Source organism: Zalophus californianus, chromosome 12 (assembly GCF_009762305.2).
Source record: "Zalophus californianus isolate mZalCal1 chromosome 12, mZalCal1.pri.v2, whole genome shotgun sequence".
Lineage (NCBI taxonomy): Eukaryota > Metazoa > Chordata > Mammalia > Carnivora > Otariidae > Zalophus > Zalophus californianus.
Genome location: NC_045606.1, coordinates 33430364 through 33454312, shown reverse-complemented (window position 1 = coordinate 33454312; position 23949 = coordinate 33430364). Strand labels below are relative to the sequence as shown.

Sequence of the window (23949 nt, the reverse complement as noted above, 5' to 3'; positions counted from 1 at the left end):
ACTCAAATCCTACCTACCTTTCCCCTTGTCTGAATAATTTTATCTTCTGTAAATTACATGTATCAACTCCAAATGGAAACTAACTGGCACGTAATATTCCTTTTTTATGTGTTAGTCATATCTCACCATAGTATTTTCAAGTCCCTGACTGAAACTCAACAAATACAGATTAATTTAAAAAACTCTGGGGGCGCCTGGTTGGCTCAGTCAGTGTCCGACTCTTGGATGTTGGCTCAGGTCACGATCTCGGGATCTTAAGACTGAGCCTCACAACGGGCTCCATACTCAGCAGGGAGTCTGCTTAGGATTCTCTCCCTCTCCCTCTCCCTCTGGCCATCCCCCCCACCATGCATGCTCTTTCTCCGAAATAAATACCTCTTAAAAAAAAAAACCCTCCCCATATACTACTTTTTAGAGGAGACTACCAAATAAAAAATAATAAATATCTATTAATTGGGAAGTTGGGAAGTATAGAGAGAAAAGTAGGGGAATGTTATGGGTAGAAGGTGTTCCTCAAAAATTCCAATGTTGGAGTCCTCTCTCAACATACCTCAGGATGTAACCTTATTTGGAGACAGGGTTTTTATAGAGGTAATCAAGTTAAAAAGAGGTCATTAGTTTGAGTCTTAATCCAACATGACTTGTTTCCTTATAAAAAGGAAAAATTTGGAGACAACCACACACACTGGGAGAATGCCATGTGAAGATGAAGGCAGAAACTGGGGTGTTGCTTTTACAAGCCAAGGAACACTGCAAACCACCAGAAGCTAGGCAGGTGACACGGAAGAGAATCTCCCTCAACAGCCCTCAGAAAGAACCACCTCCATCAGTACCTTCATCTCCTACTTCTAGTTTAATTGTGACACAATATATTTCTTTTGTTCAAATCCCTCAGTTTGTGGTACTTTGTTAATGTAGCCTTAGCAAACTAATACGAGAAATAAGGAAAGAAGGTTCTGGATAATCAAGCAGTGAGCTGTCACTTTAAAAATGTTTAGGACTTTGTTGTCTACTATAAAAGAGGTAGGATGACTGCACTTGTTTCCAATCTTCTTTAATAAAGTTACTGGTGAATAGGGGAGTGAGGGAAGGAAATTTTTTTTTAAGTTTTTTTTTTTTAATTAATCAGTTTTTTTATTTTATTTATTTGACAGAGAGAGACAGCGAGAGAGGGAACACGAGCAGGGGGAGTGGGAGAGGGAGAAGCAGGCTTCTGGCTGAGCAGGGAGCCCGATGCGGGACTCGATCCCAGGATCGATCCCAGGATCGATCCCAGGACCCTGAGAACATGACCTGAGCCAAAGGCAGACACTTAAGGACTGAGCCACCCAGGTGCCCCAGGGAAGGAAATTGTACAAAAGAATTCGCTTAAAGTATGATAACTGAAGGCTTTTGCCCATAATTGCATTCAGGTATTATAAATCTTTGTCATTTACCATGCCTATTACCCTCTCCTTCCACCGCCACTGTTTTTAATCTAGTTTTTACAAATAAACCTGTATTTTAAACTTTTGATGAACGTTGGTAAACGTTGATAAACGCTTGATAAATGCTTCTTTAAAGCAGGTGAGTTTTTCTGGTTTCTATTTTTATAGGAAAGGCCATGCATGCACATTATATTGTTCTTATAATTTCTCTTGACCTCAAGGTAGTACCAGTTCATGTTAAGATTTGTTTTTGTTTTTTTTTTTAAAGATTTTATTTATTTATTTGACACAGAGAGAGACAGCGAGAGAGGGAACACAAGCAGGGGGAGTGGGAAAGGGAGAAGCAGGCTTCCCGCCAAGCAGGGAGCCCGATGTGGGACTCGATCCCAGGACCCTGAGATCATGACCTGAGTCAAAGGCAGTCGCCCAATCAACTAAGCCACCCAGGCGCCCCTTAAGATTTGTTTTTGAAACCGAGGCTCAATTATTCTATAGTACTCTTATTTCTCCCCTTTAGGATTTGGTTGACCAGAGGCTTTTATCTACTGTCATTTAATCATGTTGCAAATCCACTGAAAGCCAGAAGCTTCTATTCAATGCCTGCTCTTGATTTAAAGTATTTTCAATCTCCTCAATTTGTAGCAAACCATATCCAAATAAAACTGAAGGCATATTTTAGATTTATAATCACACCCTTTTTCTTAAGAAAATTATACCATGGTCTTCTTAAAGCCTTTCATATTGGAATAATACCAGTAATAATGTTTGATAACAAATAAGAAAATGAAGGCACTGGTCAGAGGATATTGGCAGTTTCAGAAAAATATATTGAAATATGTGCCATGAACAAAGGAAGCTTTGCCCTTTGCCTTTCAACTTTCAATCACTTAAAGTTTACAAAATAAATAGAAAAAAAACCCCAACTTTGCCATATATTGCTCCAAAATTAATTATAATATAAACTGCATATGCTGTTCTTCAAATTCTAAGTATTTCAGAGGACTGGGTTCAAATAATAGCTGTGCTTCACATAGCCTAGTATCTGGGGCAACCCAACAAATTTAATTTCTACTATAAACACGTTAATAATATAAACAAAGGTGACTGCTTCTCTGAAATCTTCCACAACTATTAATTAAGCAACAGTCATATAATGAGAAACAGTAAAAGTACAAAAATTAGAACTGCCTAAAATTAATGATTTGTTATGGTCAGAAATGGTAGTTGAAATTGCGCCTGGCTTTTTCATCCTTCTGACAGACAACTGAGGCAATAACCCACATTACTCCTGAATTATCCACAGGGAAGTACTACAACTTTCCAATATACATGCTTTTCTTTCTTTTCTCTCTCCTTTTCTCATTTCTATTACCTACTTGATTTTACTTTTCCTTCAGCTGGCTTGTGACACCCACTTACAGCTAAAGAGATTCCTCTGATACTTTCCCTCAACTTGTCAAGCTCCAATCACAAAACAAAACAAATACAATGCTTCTCTGACATAGCTATTTAAGAAAAATAAATAAATTTTTCATTATTATTTAACTTTGCAGTAAATATTACAGCATGTTGTCGGCCAACATTTGTTAACTATGTTTATCTAAATGGCTTATTCCCAAGGTATAAACTCTTATAAGGCAAAGACATTTTTTTAAATTATAAAATACAGTAGACTCCCCAAAAGGTTAAAAACCCCCAAAACAGGGGTGCCTGGGTGTCTCAGTCTGTTAAGCGTTTGCCTTCGGCTCAGGTCATGATCCCGGGGTCCTGGGATCCAGCCCTGCATTGGGCTCCCTGCTCAGCGGCAAGCCTGCTTCTCCCTCTCCCTCTGCCCCTCTCCTCTCTGCTCATTCTGGTTCTCCCTCAAATAAAAAAAACAAAAAAACCCAAAACATTCATGTACCCACCACCCAACTTAGTAAATGACCAAAAAGCAATATAGTGTAGTGTTTAAAAGAGATATTTGTGAACTCAGTACACTGCCCAGCATATGGAAACATTAGTGTTAGATATTATTACCAGCACAGACAATGTACTGTTTCTCGATTTGCTTCACTTGTCTATTCCATTAGGAGAGACAGATTTAAACTAAATTTGAGATACTCAAAGGTTTAAAAATATACATTAAATTCAATTCACCACTTGGTCTTCAAACAAAATGTTACCATGTTTTTGAAATAAAATGCCTTCTGTATAAGGTTTACAATTTAAACTACTGTTAATTTTTTTATTATGTTATGTTAATCACCATACATCATTTTTTGTTTTGCTTTACAAGAGTAGTCTTTATTACATGTTTAAATGAACAATCACTGTTACACTACCTCATTTACATAATATTAGATCATGTGCTCTTCTTTCACCTCTTTTCCATAGCATAAACACAACCAATATTGGGGGTAGGAGGAGTATTACAAAAGCACTATTTAAAAAGGAAGGAGGGTTCAGGACTTAGTATTAAATCTCACATTTATCTTTATGCTACCTAATTTGAACAACACGTATAGGACATTATTTTTGAAAGGAATACTTTTGCAGGAAGATATCTGACTGAAATCTTGACCAAATCTGAACTACCACTCAGCTCTTTAACAAATTTCTAACAAAAGACAGAGAACCGTACACTTGCAACAGATTTTATAGTAGTTTATATTTGCACAAAAATTCTGCCACATTGTTCAGCACCACCAAAGTAAAATTCTTAAATCTTTCACTGAAAATGAAAAACCCATCCATCACCTGTTCCCAATAAAACATTGATTGTTCTACAAAATCAGCTGATTTAGTCAGATAAGAACTGAAGTTTGAGAGATGGTCTTTCCAACTTGTGAATTCATCAAATAAAGACCCTTCTAGGAATATGATGGGACTAAAGAAAATAAGAAAGCTAAGCAGAATGACTACCACAAATAACTGATAAAAGCTCCGGGGAATCCTGCTAATGAATGTGCCAGTGTCTTGAGGCAAAGAAAGTTTATCCACATCTACTAGTTTTATGTCTTCCCATTGACTGGTATCAAAGTTCTTCATTAAAGGGCTTGTGGGCAAATTAGAGGGAGGTAAAGGAGTTTCCTTGATTACTTTTATTTTCTCCCTGAACTCCTGCATCTGTTGCAGAAATATGATGGGTTCTGACACGTCTTTGAAAGCCTCAGCAATGTTAAAGGCCATTTGTTGTTCCTGCAAGATGGTGTTGAGTTTGTTGATCTCTGGGTCATAGGCTTGCATAACTGCAAGTTTCATGGTCTCAAAGTCAGACAGGATTTCATTCTTTTTTTGATCTAATGTATGTTGTAACTTCTCAAAAAACTCCTTTACTTTATCTGAATCTTTAGTCAGTAACTGTAGAGATTTCCTTTTGCTAGTTTCCAAGGTATCCAAGTGAGAAAGAGCATCTCCCCGACGCCAGGTCTCAAAGCTCTGGAAGAGGGACTCAAAGGCATCTCTTTCCTGAGCATAGGCATCTTCAATAGAACAGAAGGCATGCTTAGTGTGGTCACCACGAGTAGCACAGATCCCACAAATCAGTTGCGTATCAGTCAGGCAGAAAATGTTGAGAGGCTGCCCCAAGTGTCCTTTGCACACCGGCATTTTGGGAGAGATCTTGATCTTGTTATACTTTTCTACAATACCCTTCAGGGAGTAATTAACCTGCAGGCTATTGACTCCGGTAGCTGAAGTTTCCTTACGGCATGTAGGGCACTTGAATGGAGAGGATCTCCACAAGGAATTCCGCACAGTCCCCTCTAAGATCCCTTCTAAGCATTTTTTGCAAAAGTTGTGTGAGCAAGGCAAAACTCGCGGATCATCAAACAGACTGCAACAAATTGGGCACGTGAGATCTTCTTCAAGCAGCTCCATCACATCCTCTGTCCCCTGCGAGCAGGTGTATTCGTCAGGGTTACTATTTCCCAGGACAAAGCAATCAGGTTTTTGTTTTTTTCTCACGTTGTGATTGACAATCAAACGAGGCTTGGGGGGTCGTGGGAGGGGCCCCACCTGGAGCCACCCGGCCGCCTGTGCTCCAGCAGCGGGGACCGCGCGTTACCGACTGGGCACCGCGGCAAAACGGACTCGCGGCGCCAGCCGTGCCCAGCCCCACCGCCCTCCTCTCCCGGCACCTCGGTCCGCCTCCTCGGCCGGGCTTCGCCTTTGTTCTGTCTCCCGAGTCTCGCCTTTCCCGGGGTGGGGGTGGGGGTGGAGGGCGGTGGGTGAGGTGAGGCGGGAGTCCTTCCGGTGTCAACAACCGCCACCAATAACTCTCATTAGTTTTTGATGTAGTGTTCCATGATTCATTATTTGCGTAGAACACCCAGTGCTCCATTCGGTACATGCCCTCTTTAATACCCATCACCAGGCTAACCCATCCTCCCACCCTTCCCCTCTAGAACCCTCAGTGTTTTTCAGAGTCCATCGTCTCTCATGGTTCATCTCCCCCTCCGATTTCGCCCCCCTTCATTCTTCCCCTCCTGCTATCTTTTTTTTTTTTTAACATATAATGTATTATGTTTCAGAGGTACAGATCTGTGATTCAAGTCTTGCACAATTCACAGCGCTCACCATAGCACATACCCTCCCCTAAACTACTGCTAATTTTCATTTCATTTTTAAGCTATAGTTTGTGAGCTAACTTGTGCTGCTTTGAAACATTTTTTAAAAAAATTTTATTACGTGTGCTTTTATTTAAATAGCTGTCACTTATTATCTATCCATCTATTTACTTAAAGTAAGCTCTGCATCTAACGTGGGCCTTTGACTCACGACCCTGAGATCAAGAGTCCCAAGCTCTACTGACCGAGCCAGTCAGGCGCTGGAAACATTTTTAATGTAACTTAATGATATTACAAATTTCTAGAGGGAGTTTACCTTTAACTGATTTTTTTTATCTGAACTTTGCAAACCCTATGAAACTACTTAGAAAATAGTCCATGTGTTTATGTACATGTTGGCAAGAAAAAAAATCTTTAGCTCTCATTAACTTTCTCAAAGGAATCTCTGTACTCCATTCTCCCAAAGCAAACAATGACATATAACTTTACAAGAAAACTAACTAGATAAAACCTGAAATAAAATACCCTTGGCCCGATTTTTCCCATTATGAAGACTTCCCCCCCCCCCCGATTAGATAATACATGTTTACCACTTAAAAGAAAACATTAGAGGCCCCGGGGTAGCTCAGTCGGGTTAAGCGGCTGAGACTTTTGATTCCGGATCAGGTCATAATCTCAGGGTTGTGAGATCAAGCCCCGGATAGGGCTCCGCACTCACTGCGGTGTCTGCTTGTCCTTCTTTATTCTTCTCCTTCTGCCCCTCCCCCCATTCATGCTCGCTCTAAAATAAATAAATAAAATCTAAAATAACATTAATTTTCCATAAAGTTCACTTTGCTATGATAAGAATAATATGGATATATACTGCAAAAAGAACAATTATTTCTGGAACATTTTTATTCATAGGTGAAATCTTCGAAGCACAAATCCAACCTCACAGTATGATATACTTAATACTTGACAGTGTCTGGTGGTATAAACTTAAAATTCATCATGTAAATGAATCTGACACAGCAAGCTCTTCAAGAACTACTGGGACTTGGTAAAAATTTATTATACATAGCACATTGATACCCTGGCTATTCAGTAATATAAAAATTAAGTCTTCCAAAAAGTATATATATTTTGAAAGGTGAAAATGAAAAAAATCTTGCTTAAGGACAGAATAAATGGCATATGAGATGTTAGTATATTTCAAAATAAATCTTTTAAGTTTTTAAAATGTATTTTTTTGTAAAATAAAAAGGGATCCAGATTTTCTCCTGTTTAGAATAAAAACTATCAACTTTCGGTAACTAGAAAATACAAATCATGGAACATTTTAGTGAGTTACATAACACAATGCTTCAGTTAGTTGTAGAGTAGTAACCTGGCCACTACTGACAGAGCAAGTAAGATATAATTCCTCTTAATTCTCAGCATGTATCTACTATCCTTTGCCATAGCAGAAAGTAAGATTATGGTGTCAGAACTTCAGAAACTCACCTGATGAAACTGACCTCACATTGCTATTTCTTTATATTTAGGAAATAATAAAAAAGAGAAAAAGGATACTAAAGTTGTAAGTGTAAAACATACCCAAAATGAAACATGGTCAGAATGATCAGTACAGATGTTTAAATTCCAAATGCTCTTCTCACTCATTTCTTTGATGTAAAGCAGAACCAGGCTATTCTAATCGATTACCCTGCAGTTTCTGCTTGTGAATGTGAGATCCATAAGGGCAGCAGGTCCTGTCTTTAACATTGCACATGCTGTGGCTTGCACAGTGCCTGACACATGGGAGACACTCAATAAATACCTGTGCAATGAAGGAAATACAAAAAAAGCCACCAATCTGGGGCCTCGAATGGGACGTGGGAGTGGAGAACAGAAAACAAATAAAAGTGAAATAATGCTCGTAAAAACTCAGTGTCACATCAGAAGAAATTTAAGTAGAACAATACTGACATCATTTTTATGTAATACTTATTACCATTATGTAAAGGCTTCACTGAGCCTTAAATCCCAAAATAATTTCTAATAATTTAAAAGCACCTTTGAAGTATAATTTTTAAAAGCTCATTAACTTGCTATTTAAAAAAAACAAAAACAAAAAAAACCCAACTTAGAAAAGGTTTACATGATGAACTCATTTAGTAAAAAGATAAATGAATAAATAATTCTGTAGGAATATAAGAAACTATTAACAGTGATTTTCTTTGGGAAGGACCAGAGGGTCCAATGTAGGAAGATGGGAACTTTTTTTTCAAGATTTTGTGTGGTTTAAATTTTATTTCCTACAATGAACATATATATTTTATAATAAAACTTACGAAGAGAAAATGTCCAATTATATTTTTGAAACTTAGAAATTTACAAATTTTAATCTTATATATATATATATATTTTTACAGATTTTTTATTTATTTATTTGACAGAGGCAGGAACACGAGCAGCGGGAGTGGGAGAGGGAGAAGCAGGCTTCCTGCTGAGCAGGGAGCCCAATGCGGGGCTTGATCCCAGGACCCTGGGATCATGACCTGAGCTGAAGGCAGATGCTTAACGACTGAGCCACCCAGGCGCCCTTAATCTTAATATACTGATTGAAAATATTGTTTCAACTTTGCACTTCCTATTACTTCTCTTTACTAAAACATGAAAATAGACAAGACAGATTTGAATGCAAGAAAATGAGACATATACCAATCTGCTTCAAAGCAGGAAAAAATACTTTCACTTAAGAAAGAAAAATTTCCAAAAGGTGAAATTGTAAACATCTACCTGCTGGTTTCTGTTAAATATTATTAGTGATCTTTATTATCACTGAACATATGTTGAAATTTAGGGTTTTGAGGTTTTCCAAAAAAGGTAATTTAGTAGAATCAGATATATGACAGACTCAAAAACAAACAAAACCTGGTTGCTCATTTTAATAATATTCTAGAGAATGCTCTTCTGTATATTTATATATTAAATATAAATGTATTATTTAATTTTGTTTTATATTTTTATTTATATTTTATTTTATATTTAGTATTAAATATAAATATATTTATATTTATATAATGTAATTATATATATATAAATGATCTCACTAGAGACATCATAAATACAGGCATATCAGAGGATTTTATTATAGGTAGATTGGCCATAAAATTATAACTTGTCATTTTTAGGTCTCAGTTTTTTACTATCTATACACTTAACTACAAAACAAGAAGGTATGGTTCTTGAATTATGGCATTTATAGCAGAAGGTTAGTAATAACTAACCTTCTAAAAAATACATGTCTGTGGAAAAACTTCCAAATGAATATAATTTTGGTATCATTTTTAATAGGTTTAAATTACATCTATCTGGGGCTAGTAACAGAATTCTTTGGTGGTGGATCACTATAAAATATTGTATTGGAAATCTGCAAATTAAGCAACTGTTTCTTATGATATGCATCATCTTCCTGATTGGCATGTTCATCCAGAGATTTTCTTATATGGTTCTTTAATTCATCAATTCCTTCTCCTGTAATTGCAGAGATGGGGATGATATGTTGGAACTCCATGGTCCTCTCTGGAATCATGTTTTTTTCAAATAAATGCAGAAAATCTGAAACAAGGAACACAAAACTAAGCTGATTTTCATTGTCTTTGAAATTAAAACTATGTTAGAGGTCTGATTTATGAATCAAGGTTTTGGTACCTTGGTACTAAGGTACCTTTGGTACCTTATTTTTAATCCTTTTTTCCTTCCCTCATTAATAAGCTTTCAGAAACTTTTGTTTTTACAAATGACAATGGTAAGATTCTTAGCACACGATAGGTGCTTAGCAAATATTTGTTGGATGAATGTATTTTAAACCAAATTAAGTACAAATAAAAGATAATCATACATGATTTACTTACAGAAGCAATAAATTTGCTTTTTTTGGAGGAGTTCAATGAAATCAGGCAACACAGATTTTCATCATTCATGACTGGGATATAGTAGCTTGCCCCAGTACACAGGTGGCCTTTAGCTGCCCTAAACTACAGGCTTATTATCACTGGTGTTAGGAGCCATACTAAAATTGAAAAGGTTTGGCGACAGTTTAAGGGGAGATCATTTCAGATGAGTCCAATCTGTCACCCCACAGGGGCTGACAGTTATTATATTAATTTTTCCTCTTCCCTGCCTTCAAGACAATGGGAAGGGAGATGGCACACTGATGGGATGGGTTAACATGGATATGAAATGGAAAGGCTGGACTGAGAGAGACTGGACAAGCCAAGATGGAGCTTCAGTTCTGAGATTCATACATCCCCAAGTAAGTCCAAAGAAGCTAACTCAGGAATTATCACTGAGGGCACTATATTTTGTTTTATGACAGTCCAAGACAGGCACAAACAAGAGAGTTACCCTCCCTTCTGACATCTCCTCTGAAAACTCCCTTTCCTGCAAGACCAACTAGCAATGACCTCATAAAGCAAGTGACATTAAGGAATAAAGACATTAAGGAATAAGAAGTATTTATATCCTGAAAGTAATTTATCAACTCAAGGACAGCTCCATTACATAAATTACGCAGGGGAAAGATTTTTTCGAGGGAGAAAGGATCTTCTGGTGATGTATGCTAGTCCTAGTACGCTATAATTTATTTCCCCCCTTTCTATCAGAAGGATAAAAAGAGAGAAGTTACTACTATTTAAAAACATACTAGGGCGCCTGGGTGGCTCAGTTGGTTAAGCGACTGCCTTCGGCTCAGGTCATGACCCTGGAGTCCCGGGATCGAGTCCCACATCAGGCTCCCTGCTCAGCAGGGAGTCTGCTTCTTCCTCTGACCCTCTTCCCTCTCGTGCTCTCTATCTCTCATTCTCTCTCTCTCAAATAAATAAAATCCTTAAAAAAAATAAATAAAAATAAAAATAAATAAAAAACATACTAGCCACCTTCCATCCACCTGACTTCTCATTTGTGAAGAGGTCCTCTACTAGAGTCAGAAAAATGAAAGCATCATTACTGTAGGATAGGAAGTGTTCCATAAAGGTCAATATTCAAAACTGTGGAGAGTCCCTTTAAGTTCCTTTACACAAAATGGTCCATTTAGGAACAAATTTCAAACAAATAAATCCTTTTGCAACAACAGCATCTATTTTTCTATGTCACACACACGTAGGTACTCAAGTTCTTTTTAGAAGATTAGCACTCTTCACAGTACTTTGCTGGCATTGCAAAGATACATACCTCTTTAGAACTATTTGCTCTGGTTTTAAATTTATGGTGTATTAGGGGAATGAAGGTCTAGAACTTGTGAGGTATGTTAAAGTAAAAGAATTTACAGGTAGATGCTGACTTTCTCCTTTCGTGATCCAAATCCCATTAACTCTTTAAGGGCCCGGTTTGAATTTTACTTCTTCATGAAGCCTGACTTTTCCTTTTGTCTCTTCCAACTTACTGTCCATATCACGATTCTGAAACTTGATAAGTATTATGTTACAATGTTATTTAAAGTTTCATATTAATGTGTTCTTTCTTCAAACATAATTTTTTAAAGAGTAGCAACTGTCAATTTTCTTTTCCATTGATTATACCACTTAGCACTCTCTGCACCCAACAGGTAATCATTAAATTGGCATTAAGTGAACAAATGGGTTTACCTTTAGGATTCTGGAGTTGATTCATCAGTACACGAAATTTATCCTGTGCACCTGGCAAGTCCATTTTATTAACTGCCAGGAGTGCAGGTTTTGTCTGAAGTTCCTCTTTGTACAACTCCAATTCCTTCAAATCAAAAAAGAAAAATCACGTAATTTTATTAAAGAATCTATATAGATTACCTATTTAGTAATATCTCTCTTTACTTTGTAGGCCTGGGTAATTTAGAGCACACTCACATTTCTGAAATGCAATAAACCTCAACAACCACAAAATTAAGTGACAAAGAAAATTCATAAAATGCTCACTGGTTAGGTCACATGTTGATATATTTTAACTTAAATGACATCCTAGAGACATTGTGATCTGTGCATAGGGCCAAATACAGATATCTAGACTTCTATTAAGCACATTGATAAAATTCAGAAGTAAATAATGACAATCTAAAGCTATACTTATATTATTCTTGGAAAAAGTAAGTGTGCTTAGGAGTCAATCTTCACGACCATGGATTAGGCAATGGTTTCTTAGCTATGACCAATGAACAAGCAAAAGAAAAAACAGACAAACGGAACTTCATTAAAATGTAAAATTTTGTGCTTCAAAAAGTATCATAAATAAAGTGAAGACAAGGGCACCTGGGTGGCTCAGTCGGTTAAGTGTCTGCCTTTGGCTCAGGTCATGATCTCAGGTTCCTGGGATGGAGCCCCCTGTCAGGCTCCCGGCTTCCTGATCAGTGGGGAGTCTGCTTCTCCCTCTCCCTCTGCCCCTCCACCCTGCTCATGCACTCATTTTCTCTCTCTGAAATAAATAAAAAAAATCTTTTTTTTAAAGGCTTTATTTATTTATTTGACACAGAGAGAGACAGCCAGAGAGGGAACACAAGCAGGGCAAGTGGGAGAGGGAGAAGCAGGCTTCCCACTGAGCAGGGAGCCTGCAGGCTTCCCACTGATGCAGGACTTGATCCCAGGACCCTGGGATCATGACCTGAGCTGAAGGCAGACGCTTAACGACTAAGCCACCCAGGCACCCCAATAAATAAAATCTTAAAAAAAAAAAGTAAAGACAAGTGAAATGGGAGAAATATTTACAAGTCATGTACCTGATAAAGGACTTGTATCCAAAATATACAGAACTCTTACAATTCAACAATAAAAAGACAAGTAACCCAATTTAAAAAATGGGCAAAGAATCTGAACAGACATTTCTCCAAAGACATACAAATGGCTGATAAGCACATGAAAGCACATGAAAGGATGCTCAACATCATTAGTCACTAGAGAAATGCAGGTCAAAACCATAATGAAATACCACCTCACCTACTAGGATAACTAAAAATAAAAAACACAGACAAAACAACAAGTTTTGGCATTCTTGTGGAAAAAATAGAACACTCACATACATTGCTAGTGCGATTATAAAATGGTAGAATGGTGCAACCACTCTGTAAAAGTCTGGCAGTTCCTCAAAATGTTAAACATTGACTGACCATATTATCTAGCAATTCTACTCCTAGGTATATATGCCCCAGAGAAATGAAAACATGTTCATACAAAAACCCATATTCAAATGCTCACAGGAGCATTATTCATAATAGACAAAAAGTGACAAGGATATAAGATATACAAAGTCCTGGAGGTAAGCAACATCATGTTGTGCTATAGAGAAACCATGTGGCTGAGAATAGAAAGTAAGGCAGGAAGGGCAGAGATGAACTGCTAGGTAGGAGCCAATCCTTGCCAGATCTCAAAAACCATGTTCAGGGTAAGACTTTAACCTAACAACAGTGGGGGACCATTTCAGTGTTCTAAGTAGAGAATAAGCATTAGCTTGGTTCTTTCACAAAGATCACTCTAGTGGCCATATGAAAAAAATGGACTGGAGAATGGTATTATAATAGCATTGTGTGGTGACAGATGGTAGCTACACTTGTGGTGAGCATAGCATGATGATGTACAGAGTTGTTGAATCACTATGTGGTACACACCTGAAAATACTGTAACTGTGTGTGTCAACTAAATTTCAATTAAAAAAATGGACTGGAAAGAAGTGAGACTGGAAGCAAGGCGATGGTACAGGAATACTTAAAGCATTCTAGTGAGGGGGACTGATGATTATAACAGTGTGGATGAATTTCAGAGAGATTTAGGATATAGAACTGACAGGGTTTAATGCAGGTGGTGAGAAAGATAGAATTGAAACCAAACAGCCTGGTTTACAAAACTAGTAAAGTTCAGTTGTATACATATTAAGTTTGAGAATGTAATGGGACATCCAATGAAAGATATCTATTAGGCAGCTGGTCTAAAGCAAGACCAAAAAGATGCAGGTATCAGAAACAGATTTGGCAGTCATCAGCATATTAACTGCAACTGAATGCTACCTAAAGAATAAACAGAAAGAGCATAAAAAAATAGACTGGGGGGGGGCGCCTGGGTGGCTCAGCTGTTAAGCGTCTGCCTTCAGCTCGGGTCATGATCTCAGGTCCTCGAATCAAGGCCCACATCGGGCTCCCTGCTCAGCGGGAAGCCTGCTTCTCTCTCTCCCACTCCCCCTGCTTGTGTTCCCTCTCTCGCTGTGTCTCTCTCTCTGTCAAATAAATAAATAAAATCTTAAAAAATAAAAAATAGACTGAGGGGCGCCTGAGTGACTCACTTGGTTAAATGTCTGCTTTTGGCTCAGGTCATGATCCCGGAGTCCTGGGATCAAGCCCCACATGGGGCTCCCTACTTATCGGAGAGCCTGCTTCTCCCTCTGCCCCTCACCCCACTCGTGCTCTCTCTCCCTCTCAAATAAATAAAATCTTAAAAAAAAAAAGATTGAGAAATAGTCTAAAAAGTAGGAATAAAAGTTCAAGCAAGATAAAGTCTGAGAAGTATGTAATACGGATTTAGAACAGAGGAGGATTTCATTGGTTGTAATAGGTTGAAGAGTGGGTTAATATAGAACAGGAGAAAACAAGTTTAGATGATTCTTTGACATCAAAGCTTCAAAAAGTCGAGGTGGGATATGTATTTATTCTAATTATCTGTTATTTAATACAGGTCTATATGCCTATATATTAGACCAAATGCAGAACACAGTAGAACAGAAAACCTACTTTTGTAAGCAGTATTATGGTTTCAAAGGCAGTTCTGTATTGAGTTTGGGAAGAAAGCTGAAATCCAGAAATATCAACCTAAAAAAAATATGGAAAGAGACAATCTTTAACATAAAAAACAATAATTATTTCAATGTTTTAACATGTTTTACTCTCTCAAGCTAAAAATAATTTCTCAATCTATACACTATTGGTAATGCAGTAATTCAAAATAAGTAAGAGAAACTGTGGTGTCAAGACAGCCATAATTATTCTGATAAAATTACAATCATTAATGAAATAAGAAACTAGTTTAGATAAAAAAATTTGTATGTACTATACAGACAATCTCATATACAGCTCTAGCACCACCAGTGAAGTAGGAAAGAGATACTATATAACATAGCAGTATGTTGACAATCTTAAGAAATTAAAACTTTACAAGTATGGCCAAATTTACATCTGATACACTAATGCCATTTTCACTCTGTATTATAAACGAAGATTACTTACTATATTTTGACCCCCATTTAAACGCTCAGTGGAGTAACATATGATAACTACCTTATCTTTAAATCTTATTATTATAAAAAATTTCTAGGAAAACTAAACACATTGATTTTCAAATTCATTTGAACATTACATTGGTACACATATGACTTACAACAAACAGTAGTTGTCTAGTTCTTTCTATATGCTTGAGGAATTTATGGCCCATTCCTTTGTTCATATGTGCTCCTTCTATTAAACCAGGAAGATCAGCTACTGATATCTAATACAAAGTTAAACGGTTTGATAAAAAAGAAAACAATTACATCCTCAAATTTTCATATTTCAAATACAGTTACTAATTTGTGATTATCATTGCATCTTTATAAAGCCAAGGTATTAAGAATCAAAATCGGGGTGCCTGGGTGGCTCAGTCGTTAAGCGTCTGCCTTTGGCTCAGGTCATGATCTCAGGGTCCTGGGATCGAGCCCCACACTGGGCTCCCTGCTCAGCGGGAAGCCTGCTTCTCCCTCTCCCAATACCCGTGCTTGTGTTCCCTCTCTCGCTGTCTCTTTCTCTGTCAAATAAATAAATAAAAATCTTTAAAAAAAAAATTAAAATCCTTTATCAGAAATTAGATAGAGTCCCATTTTTACTTACTAATCTAACAGCCTAAGAATTCTAGGGATTAGTTGAACATTTATTAATCACATAAATTCTCTTTAGAATTCTATCAATTATATTGTTCAATATGAACCTGTCATAGAATTTCAACTTTATGAATTCTTAAAAGAATAGAAGGATATTAATTCCACAGACATTGACTTAGTATAGCTCTGTAGTTTCAAGTTTTAAATTCCATATGTAATTGATTATATGGCATCATTGTTCCTTTTCTGTTTATGTTCTACCAGGAGGACTACTGACCATTTTTGAAAGTAAAGGATATAAGGTTCTTATAACTCCTTTTTGAAATTATAAGTTATTAACCATGTCTACATTTGTGGTTTTTAAACCTCACTGCACATTATAAACACCCAGGGATCTTTTATAAAGTAGAGATACCCAGGCCCTACCCCAAGGAATTTGGTTTCAAATCTCCGGGCCCCAGGCTTCATTTATCATTGTTGTTCTGAAGCCACCCAGTTAATTCCGATGTGCAGTAAGGGGTGAGAAGCACTGCTCTTCATACACTGCCCCTGTGGATAGGATTTCAGAATTTTAAGGTTTTTTTTAATTTTTTTAAATTTATTTTATTTGACAGAAAGACACAGAGAGAGAGGGAACACAAGCAGGGGGAGTGGCAGAGGGAGAAGCAGGCCTCCCATGGAGCAGGGAGCCCGATGCGGGGCTCGATCCCAGGACCCTGGGATCATGACCTGAGCCGAAGGCAGATGCTTAACGACTGAGCCACCTGGGCGCCCCAGGACTTCAGAATTTTAAAGGAAATTGTGGCTATGTGACAAAGCAGTCACACAGACAAAATACAACAGAGGTCTCATGTCCTGAAAATATTTTTTTTTCATGTCCTGAAATTTTGTTTGCAGGTTCTCCACTGAGAATTTTGCTATTGAGAATTAAGTTTCCCTTAAAATATACAATGTTCTCTTTTCCTCTAAATATTGTTCTCCATATTCATACTATCCTGTATTTATAATTTTACTTATTATTCTATATAATTGCTGAAGTTTTTTTTAATTTTTACTGTTATATAACTATTATGAATGAATACAAATCTTTTATGTTTTATTGATATATCCTCACCTTAAGTCCACATTTTACCTCAGGGTTCACTCTTGGTGTTGTCCATTCTGCGGCCTTTGACGAGTGTGCATCATCCTGTACCCACCATTACCGTATCATACAGACTGGTTTCACTGCCCTAAAAAACCCTGTGCTCTTCTATTCATCCTTCCTTTCCCCTTAGTCCTTGGCAACCACGACCTTTTTGCTATGTCCATAGTTTTGCCCTTTCCCAGAATGTCACATAGAACCGTACTGTATGTAGCCTTTTCAGATTGGCTTCTTTCAGTTAGTAATACATATTTGAGGTTCTTCCATGTCTTTTCATGCCTTCACAGCTCAATTCTTTTTAGTGTTAGATAATATTCCTTTATTACCACAGTTGATTTATCCATTCACCTACTGAAGGACATCTTGGTGGCTTCCAAATTTTGGCACTTATGAACAAGGCTGCTACAAACATCCATGTGCAGGTTTTTGTGTGTATGTATGTTTTTAATTCATTTGGGTAAATACCAAGGAGCATAAGTGCTTATCATACATTACACATTTTAAAAATTTTGTTACTTTCCTTTGTTATTTGTTTTTACTCTAATTATTCAAAAGATCTATAGTTATTCCTTATCAAGAAAAAATGAATTTTAATAACTAGACCAGAATCCCATTCAATTAAAAACTTTTTTTAGGAAAGAGAGTTGGAATAAAATCAATTCCATGAACTTTGGAAAATGTTTTTAGGAAACAAAAATCAATAATCAAATATGGCAGTAAAATATGGACTTGCAATGACAACAAACAGAGGTCAAAGAGATAAAGAAGATTCTATGCTGTAATGATAAACCGGACCTAAACTTTGGAAGGACAAAATGATATTTTTATACAATATTTTACTACGATCGTGCTTAGCAGAATTGATTCGATCATGGTCTCATTTACCAAAAACAAAATTCTGCTACTTTTTCCCCCCTAACACCACAGAAACAATCAAATATTACAAAGTCCACATACCAAAAGCAAGTACTTTCACTTCTAACCAAGTGTCTTACTTTAAAAATACTCACCTGTTTGAAATCGTTATACATAATCTTTCCAAGTTGAGGCTTTAATGTTGTAACTAAAAGAAAAAAACAAATTAAGGCTAGAATAAAGGCTGGTACTCCCAAAACTGTCTTAGCATTATCTATAAAATAAATAATACTTCTTTTTTATAAACAACTTAATTCAGATTATGTTCTCATTTGTTGGAATGGAAAATACAATTATAATCTGTATAGGCATAGATCTAATCTAATTAGTGGGCTTCAAAATTCTTTGCTTGTACTTTAAGGAACGTGATAAAGGTGCTGGTGGGTAGAACAGAATTTAGGTTTCTATCACTGGGTCTGTGGATGAAATTTGTTTAGTCCTTTCTCATTCATTTATCCTCAAGCCTCATCAATTCTGCACTAGCCTCCTTCCTATGACTGAACTTTTCTTCCTCTTTCCTTCTCAAGAGTCCCTGTATTATAACAATAAATATTGGTCATGTAATTTATAGCAATTAGCTCCAAATTAACTCTATTTCATCAGAGTTTTAGAATGGCTTAATTGTATTTTCCAGGTTAATGGATGTTTCTATATCTTTTTGTTTAATGAGGGCAGAGATTCTATCACATTTATTCATTACTCGGTCTAAGCATATTTCATCTAGCTACTGTAATAGCCTAACTATTCTTTCCAGACCCATTTATATCCCACATCAATCAATTTTCTATATTATATGCAGAGAGATCTTTTTGAAAAGCAAATCTAATCATTTTATCCTTTGATTAAAAGGCTATCAGCTGCTCTTTAGACATAAAGAACGAATAAAGCCTACCTGGTCTATATGATATGGTCTCTACTTATCAATTCCCTCTTTCCCTTACTAAATGTTCTCTAGACACACAGATCTCCCTGCCAGCACAAAGCCTCTGTGTACAATGCTATTTCCTCTGACTGAAGCACCTTTCACACCCACTGTCTGTCACTGATTAACGCATGTATTCTTCACACCTCAGCCCTGGCATCACACTTTCCCAAAGAAGTTTAAAGCAGCTACCTACTCTTTCATAGAATCATAATATATTCCCCCACAGTCAGGTGTGATATATGTGCCTTTCCCTACTAGTCTGTAAGCTCAGTAAGAGTCAGAACAGTATCTGTTTCTGCTTACCAGTCTTTGTAACTCCAGAACCCACTGCAGTTCACAGAAACAAATACTTGTTAAATGAAAGAACAGTAGATAAAGGGTAGGTGCTCATAAAATCACAACTAAATCAAATAAATGAATATGCAAAGGAGAAATAAATGCAAAAAAGCAAGTATCTAAAAAGTACTAGGAACTTTGCTGAGGGCTAAAGAGATTTCGAGGATTAATGGGAAATGCATGTATTCTAGCGGCCAAGAGTTTTCCAACTAAGACCCTCAGAGTCGTCACTTTATTCACACTCAAAGAAAGATTAGTCTTTAAAAATTTACCACCACACATTAAAACGCACAACAAATGATACTTACATGCATAATCTGCAATTGCAGGTTTTGCATGAGAGACCTGACTTAGCAAAGAGGATTTTCCAGCATTTGGGAATCTGAAATGAAAAAATAATATATTAAAACAAATATTAGTATTATTAATAATACTTGCTTATCTCTGAATTTCTAACATTTCAGGAAGTAGATTTCTTGAATGTTTCCGGGCATAAAAGTAGAATATAAATTAAAAATAATCCTGAAAAACTTGAATGAAATATACATACGAAAAAAGTAAAGAGATATTCATGCTGGGCACTAGAGATGCTTTAGTATTGAGTGTAAATAATTCCATTATCTTTAAAAAGCCTGCAAATCATAGAAAAACAAAAAGAAACTAATAAAAATACCAACAATCCACTAATTCTAGCCAAACAATGACAAAATATTGCTTATATTGTTTTGTAGATTTTTCTTTAATATGTTTTATATGGACATTTACAAATACATAGAAAAGTAGAGAGAAGTACTGAATCTTATTTAGGAATCACCTAGCTTCAACAAATAACACATTCCCAATATACTTTTTTTGAAGTTGGTTTGTACAGGGACTCACCTAAGGTCCATGTATTACAACTGATTGATGTATCCCTTAAATATCTCTTGGTAAAGGTCTCCCCCCATTTTCTTTCCTCTTTGCAATTTTATTTTATATTTTTAAAAAGATTTATTTATTTGAGAAAGAGAATGTGTGCGTGCTGCAAGCACAAGCAGGGGAAGGGGCACGGGGAGAGAGAGAATCCTCAAGCAGACTCCCCGCTGAGTGTGGAGCCCCACATGGGGCTTGATCCCAGGACCCTAAGACCATAACCATAGTGGAAATCAAGAGTTGGCCACTTAACTGACTGAGCCACCCAGGCACCTCGGCAATTTTATTTTTAAGGAAACTGGGTCATTTGTCCTATAGCGTTTCTTTCCTATAGTCTGGATTTTTTTTTTTTTTTTTTGCTGACACCCCCATAATGTCCTTTAGCATGCTCCTTTGCCCCAGTTTTTCCATAAATTGTTAGTTTGAGATAAAGCCTTGATTAGGTTCAGTTTTGATTTTCTTTTTCTGGAAGATTACTTCATAGTTGGTTGTTCTGCTTTTTAAACTGAGTAATGTAAGGTGAACACCTTTCAAGGGCACACTGTAACTTAATTTCCTCTTGTTAGGCATTTAGGTTATCTCCAATTTTTTACTATTATAAATGACATTGCAAAAAAACTGTATGCAGCTAGAAGGACACATACCAACATTAACAGTCACCCCGAAGTGGTGGAATTAATAGATAACTACTTTCTTCTTTCAGGAAATTTTCTTTCAGCATTTACTATTTATCTAACTTTTAAAACTACAGCTATTATCCTTGAACTTTCATTTTAAAGATTCTACTTATTTGAGAGAGAGAGAATGAGCACACGAGCGGGGGGGGGGGTGGGCAGATGGAGAATGAGAAGCAAACTCCCTGCTGAGCAGGGAGCCCAATCCAGGGCTCAATCCCAGGACCCTGAGACCATGACCTGAGCCAAACCGACTGAGTCACCCACACGCCCTTATCCTTGAACTTTTACATACACTTTTAATCTCTTTCTTGAGATACATTTTTTTTAATAGATTTTATTTATTTGACAGAGAGAGATACAGCGAGAGAGGGAACACACGCAGGGGCAGAGGGAGAGGGAGAAGCAGGCTTCCCGCGGAGCAGGGAGCCCAACTTGGGGCTTGATCCCAGGACTCTGGGATCATGACCTGAGCCAAAGGCAAACACTTAATGACTGAGCCACCCAGGCGCCCCTTAAGATATATTTCTTGATAAGAAAATACTGAATTACAATATAATTAAAATATATATTGTTTTAAAGGCTTTGATTTTATTGCTAAATTTACCTTAGGAAAGGCCCACCATATATGAAAGAAAGTACTAGGAATGAGAGTCACTTAAGAGATGATTTCCTCAGGGCACCTGGGTGGCTCAGTCGGTTGAACGTCTGCCTTTGGCTCAGGTCATGATCCCGGGGTCCTGGGATCGAGCCCCGCATCAGGCTCCCTGCTCGGCCAGGAGCCTGCTTCTCCCTCTCCCTCTGCCCCCACCCCCCGACTTGTGATCTCTCTCTCTCTGTCAAATAAATAAAATCTTAAAAAAAAAAGAGATAATTTCCTCAATTCCATTCAGATACTTTCATTAAATTTATCCAAATATTTATTAATCATTAACTTGTACAAGGCAATATACTAGGCATCAAAAATACCGCAATGAGAGAAATGTGATCCCTGCCTTCACAGCTTTTTTTTTTAATTTTATTTATTTATTTATTTGAGAGAGCGAGAATGAAAGACGGAGAGAGAGCACATGAGAGGGGGGAGGGTCAGAGGGAGAAGCAGACTCCCTGCTGAGCAGGGAGCCCGATGCAGGACTCGATCCCGGGACTCCAGGATCATGACCTGCGCTGAAGGCAGTCGCTTAACCAACTGAGCCACCCAGGCGCCCACCTTCACAGCTTTCATTCAAATTGGAGAAAGCTGTTCTTACAAAACATGCCAAACTTTCACTTGGAATAATGGTGTAATATTTTGGAAAAATTAATCTGAAATTCTATAAAAATTTATAACCCCTTAGTAGAGCTCTTTTAACATTCAAAATAAATCTAATTAAAATATCTCATTAAATATATCTTCCTAGAATGGATTTTAAATAAAATTAGGTGAGATTTTTTTAATGACTCATTTTCTTGTGGAAATACAGTATTGTCTTATATCTTATTATACCTAGGCCCCTGTAACTTTTTGAAATGCAAATTGCAATAATTTTTATTCATGATTATCCCTAACTAGACTTGCTTACTTCTTTCCATTATCCTCATATTTTCATAACAGTATTAAATGCAGAAAAATGCCAGCGACTATTTTCAAAGAGATCAAAATGTGAGGAAAAAAAGGATGTTAATGGTTGAAGAAATAATTGAGATTTTTCCTGAAAAGTACTTAATAAAAATTTTATTAGAGGCTGAAATCCAACCTATGCAAAGATCAGATTTGACAACAGCAGTACAAATATCTTAGTTATAGGCACCTTTCTTTTAAATTTCAGTTCATTCCTGAAACCAACAAACAGGTATCTGTTTATGCTGGTATGCACAGTAGTAACTTTTAAGAATAGTTGCCTAATTTAAAAGCACTAAAATACATACATTAAGCATTGTACTTAAGAAACTTGATGCTTTAAAAAAAAAAGTGATGCTTTAGTTATTGACTGTAATATCAAATCCACTTCTAAAAAGCTTAGTATTTCACTGTATGTACTCTCCAATAAGTTGGCAATGTAATGATGATGATGACAGCAGCTACCATTCATTCATTAAGCATTCATAAATCCAAGGCATGTGTTGTGCTGTAAATGTGTTATCTTACAACATTTTAACAACATCTCCAGCCACTATTAAAAATGAGAAAACAAAGGCTTAGAGACATTCCAAAATTTATCCAATGTTTTCCAGGTGGTCTCCAGAGGCTATGAGATTCTAACCCAAAAAGTCTCTCACTTGAGTCCCCCATCCTCACCCAACGTTTACTACACCCAAAAAATCTCTCACTTGAGTCCCCCATCCTCACCCAATGTTTACTACTCAGCCTTGCCTTGTGAGGTTCTTAGTCTGCAGGGGTGTCTCTATGGAACTTGAAACACATTTTTGTAACAAATGAGACTGTGAATGGCTAGATTCTCAGTCTTGTCCACAAAACCCTACTAAGCCCACAACATTGTGAAAAGTATATATTATTACAGAAACTATGTATGATAATTTTGTTTTATGGAAAAGACTAAAAGCAAATGACAAGCTTGAACACCAGGATCACATCTTTCCCTGTTATGTCAGGAGGAATGGGGCCTTTATGAATTCTATGCCACTGATGGTAAGACCTAGTAGCTACACAGGCATGGCAAGAAGTGAGGGATTCAGACTGATAACTCTAGTAAGGAAGCAGTGAGATGGCTGGAATGGTAGATAAAGAGAGTTAGAAAGAAGCTATGTAAGGAGAGGAATGGAACTGGAAGTTTGAAGTAGGGCCAGCTATAAGGCAGTGTTCCCTACCTTTTTCTTAGGTGTTTCATGTGACTACTGTGTAATGCTGAAGGGCGGCCAGGCAGAGAGGGAGAGAAGAAATGCAAAGTTGAAGTCTTCCTTTCCTTTACCTACTTTCTATCTTGCTATCTGTCCCCCTCAGTCAGGTGCCAGTACTGCAAACCCTACAGCTAAACAACATTGTCTGAGGAAACAATGGAAACCTGTGAAAGAGGACAACACCGGGGGGGTCTGCAGTACTGAGAATGGACAGAGCCTAAGTAAAGCATGAAGGACGGGAAAACATCGTATCGAGATCCAACCTGGTGCTCAACAGTGTCTAAGTCTGATGGTTGAGACTGTCTGTATCGGCCAGTAGCCACCTGATCAACAATTTAGTGATACCTCTATTAAGACTTTAAGAATATCTAAATCATTTTTTCTCTTTTTATTTCCTCCT

At 37.1% G+C, this 23949-nt stretch overlaps 2 protein-coding genes across 3 annotated transcripts in view; both read right to left on the bottom strand.

The window, feature by feature from the left end:
- Positions 1-3691: 3691 nt before the first annotated feature.
- Positions 3692-5685, bottom strand: LOC113911485 (E3 ubiquitin-protein ligase TRIM13-like). Its single transcript, XM_027574154.2, has one exon. It carries the CDS (start codon positions 5286-5288, stop codon positions 4065-4067), a length of 1224 nt encoding a protein of 407 aa, XP_027429955.1. The 5' UTR covers positions 5289-5685; the 3' UTR covers positions 3692-4064.
- A 2782-nt stretch (positions 5686-8467) lies between these two features.
- GTPBP10 (GTP binding protein 10) overlaps positions 8468-23949 on the bottom strand; it is a 28900-nt gene continuing 13418 nt past the window's right edge. For both annotated transcript variants that reach the window (XM_027574745.2, XM_027574746.2), the window contains 6 exons: positions 19434-19507; positions 17960-18012; positions 15331-15438; positions 14688-14765; positions 11590-11713; positions 8468-9562 (listed from right to left, as the gene is read on the bottom strand). In XM_027574745.2, the coding sequence (XP_027430546.1) occupies positions 9312-9562; positions 11590-11713; positions 14688-14765; positions 15331-15438; positions 17960-18012; positions 19434-19507 (688 nt within the window). In that variant the 3' untranslated portion in view covers positions 8468-9311. The remainder of the gene's footprint in view (positions 9563-11589; positions 11714-14687; positions 14766-15330; positions 15439-17959; positions 18013-19433; positions 19508-23949) is intronic.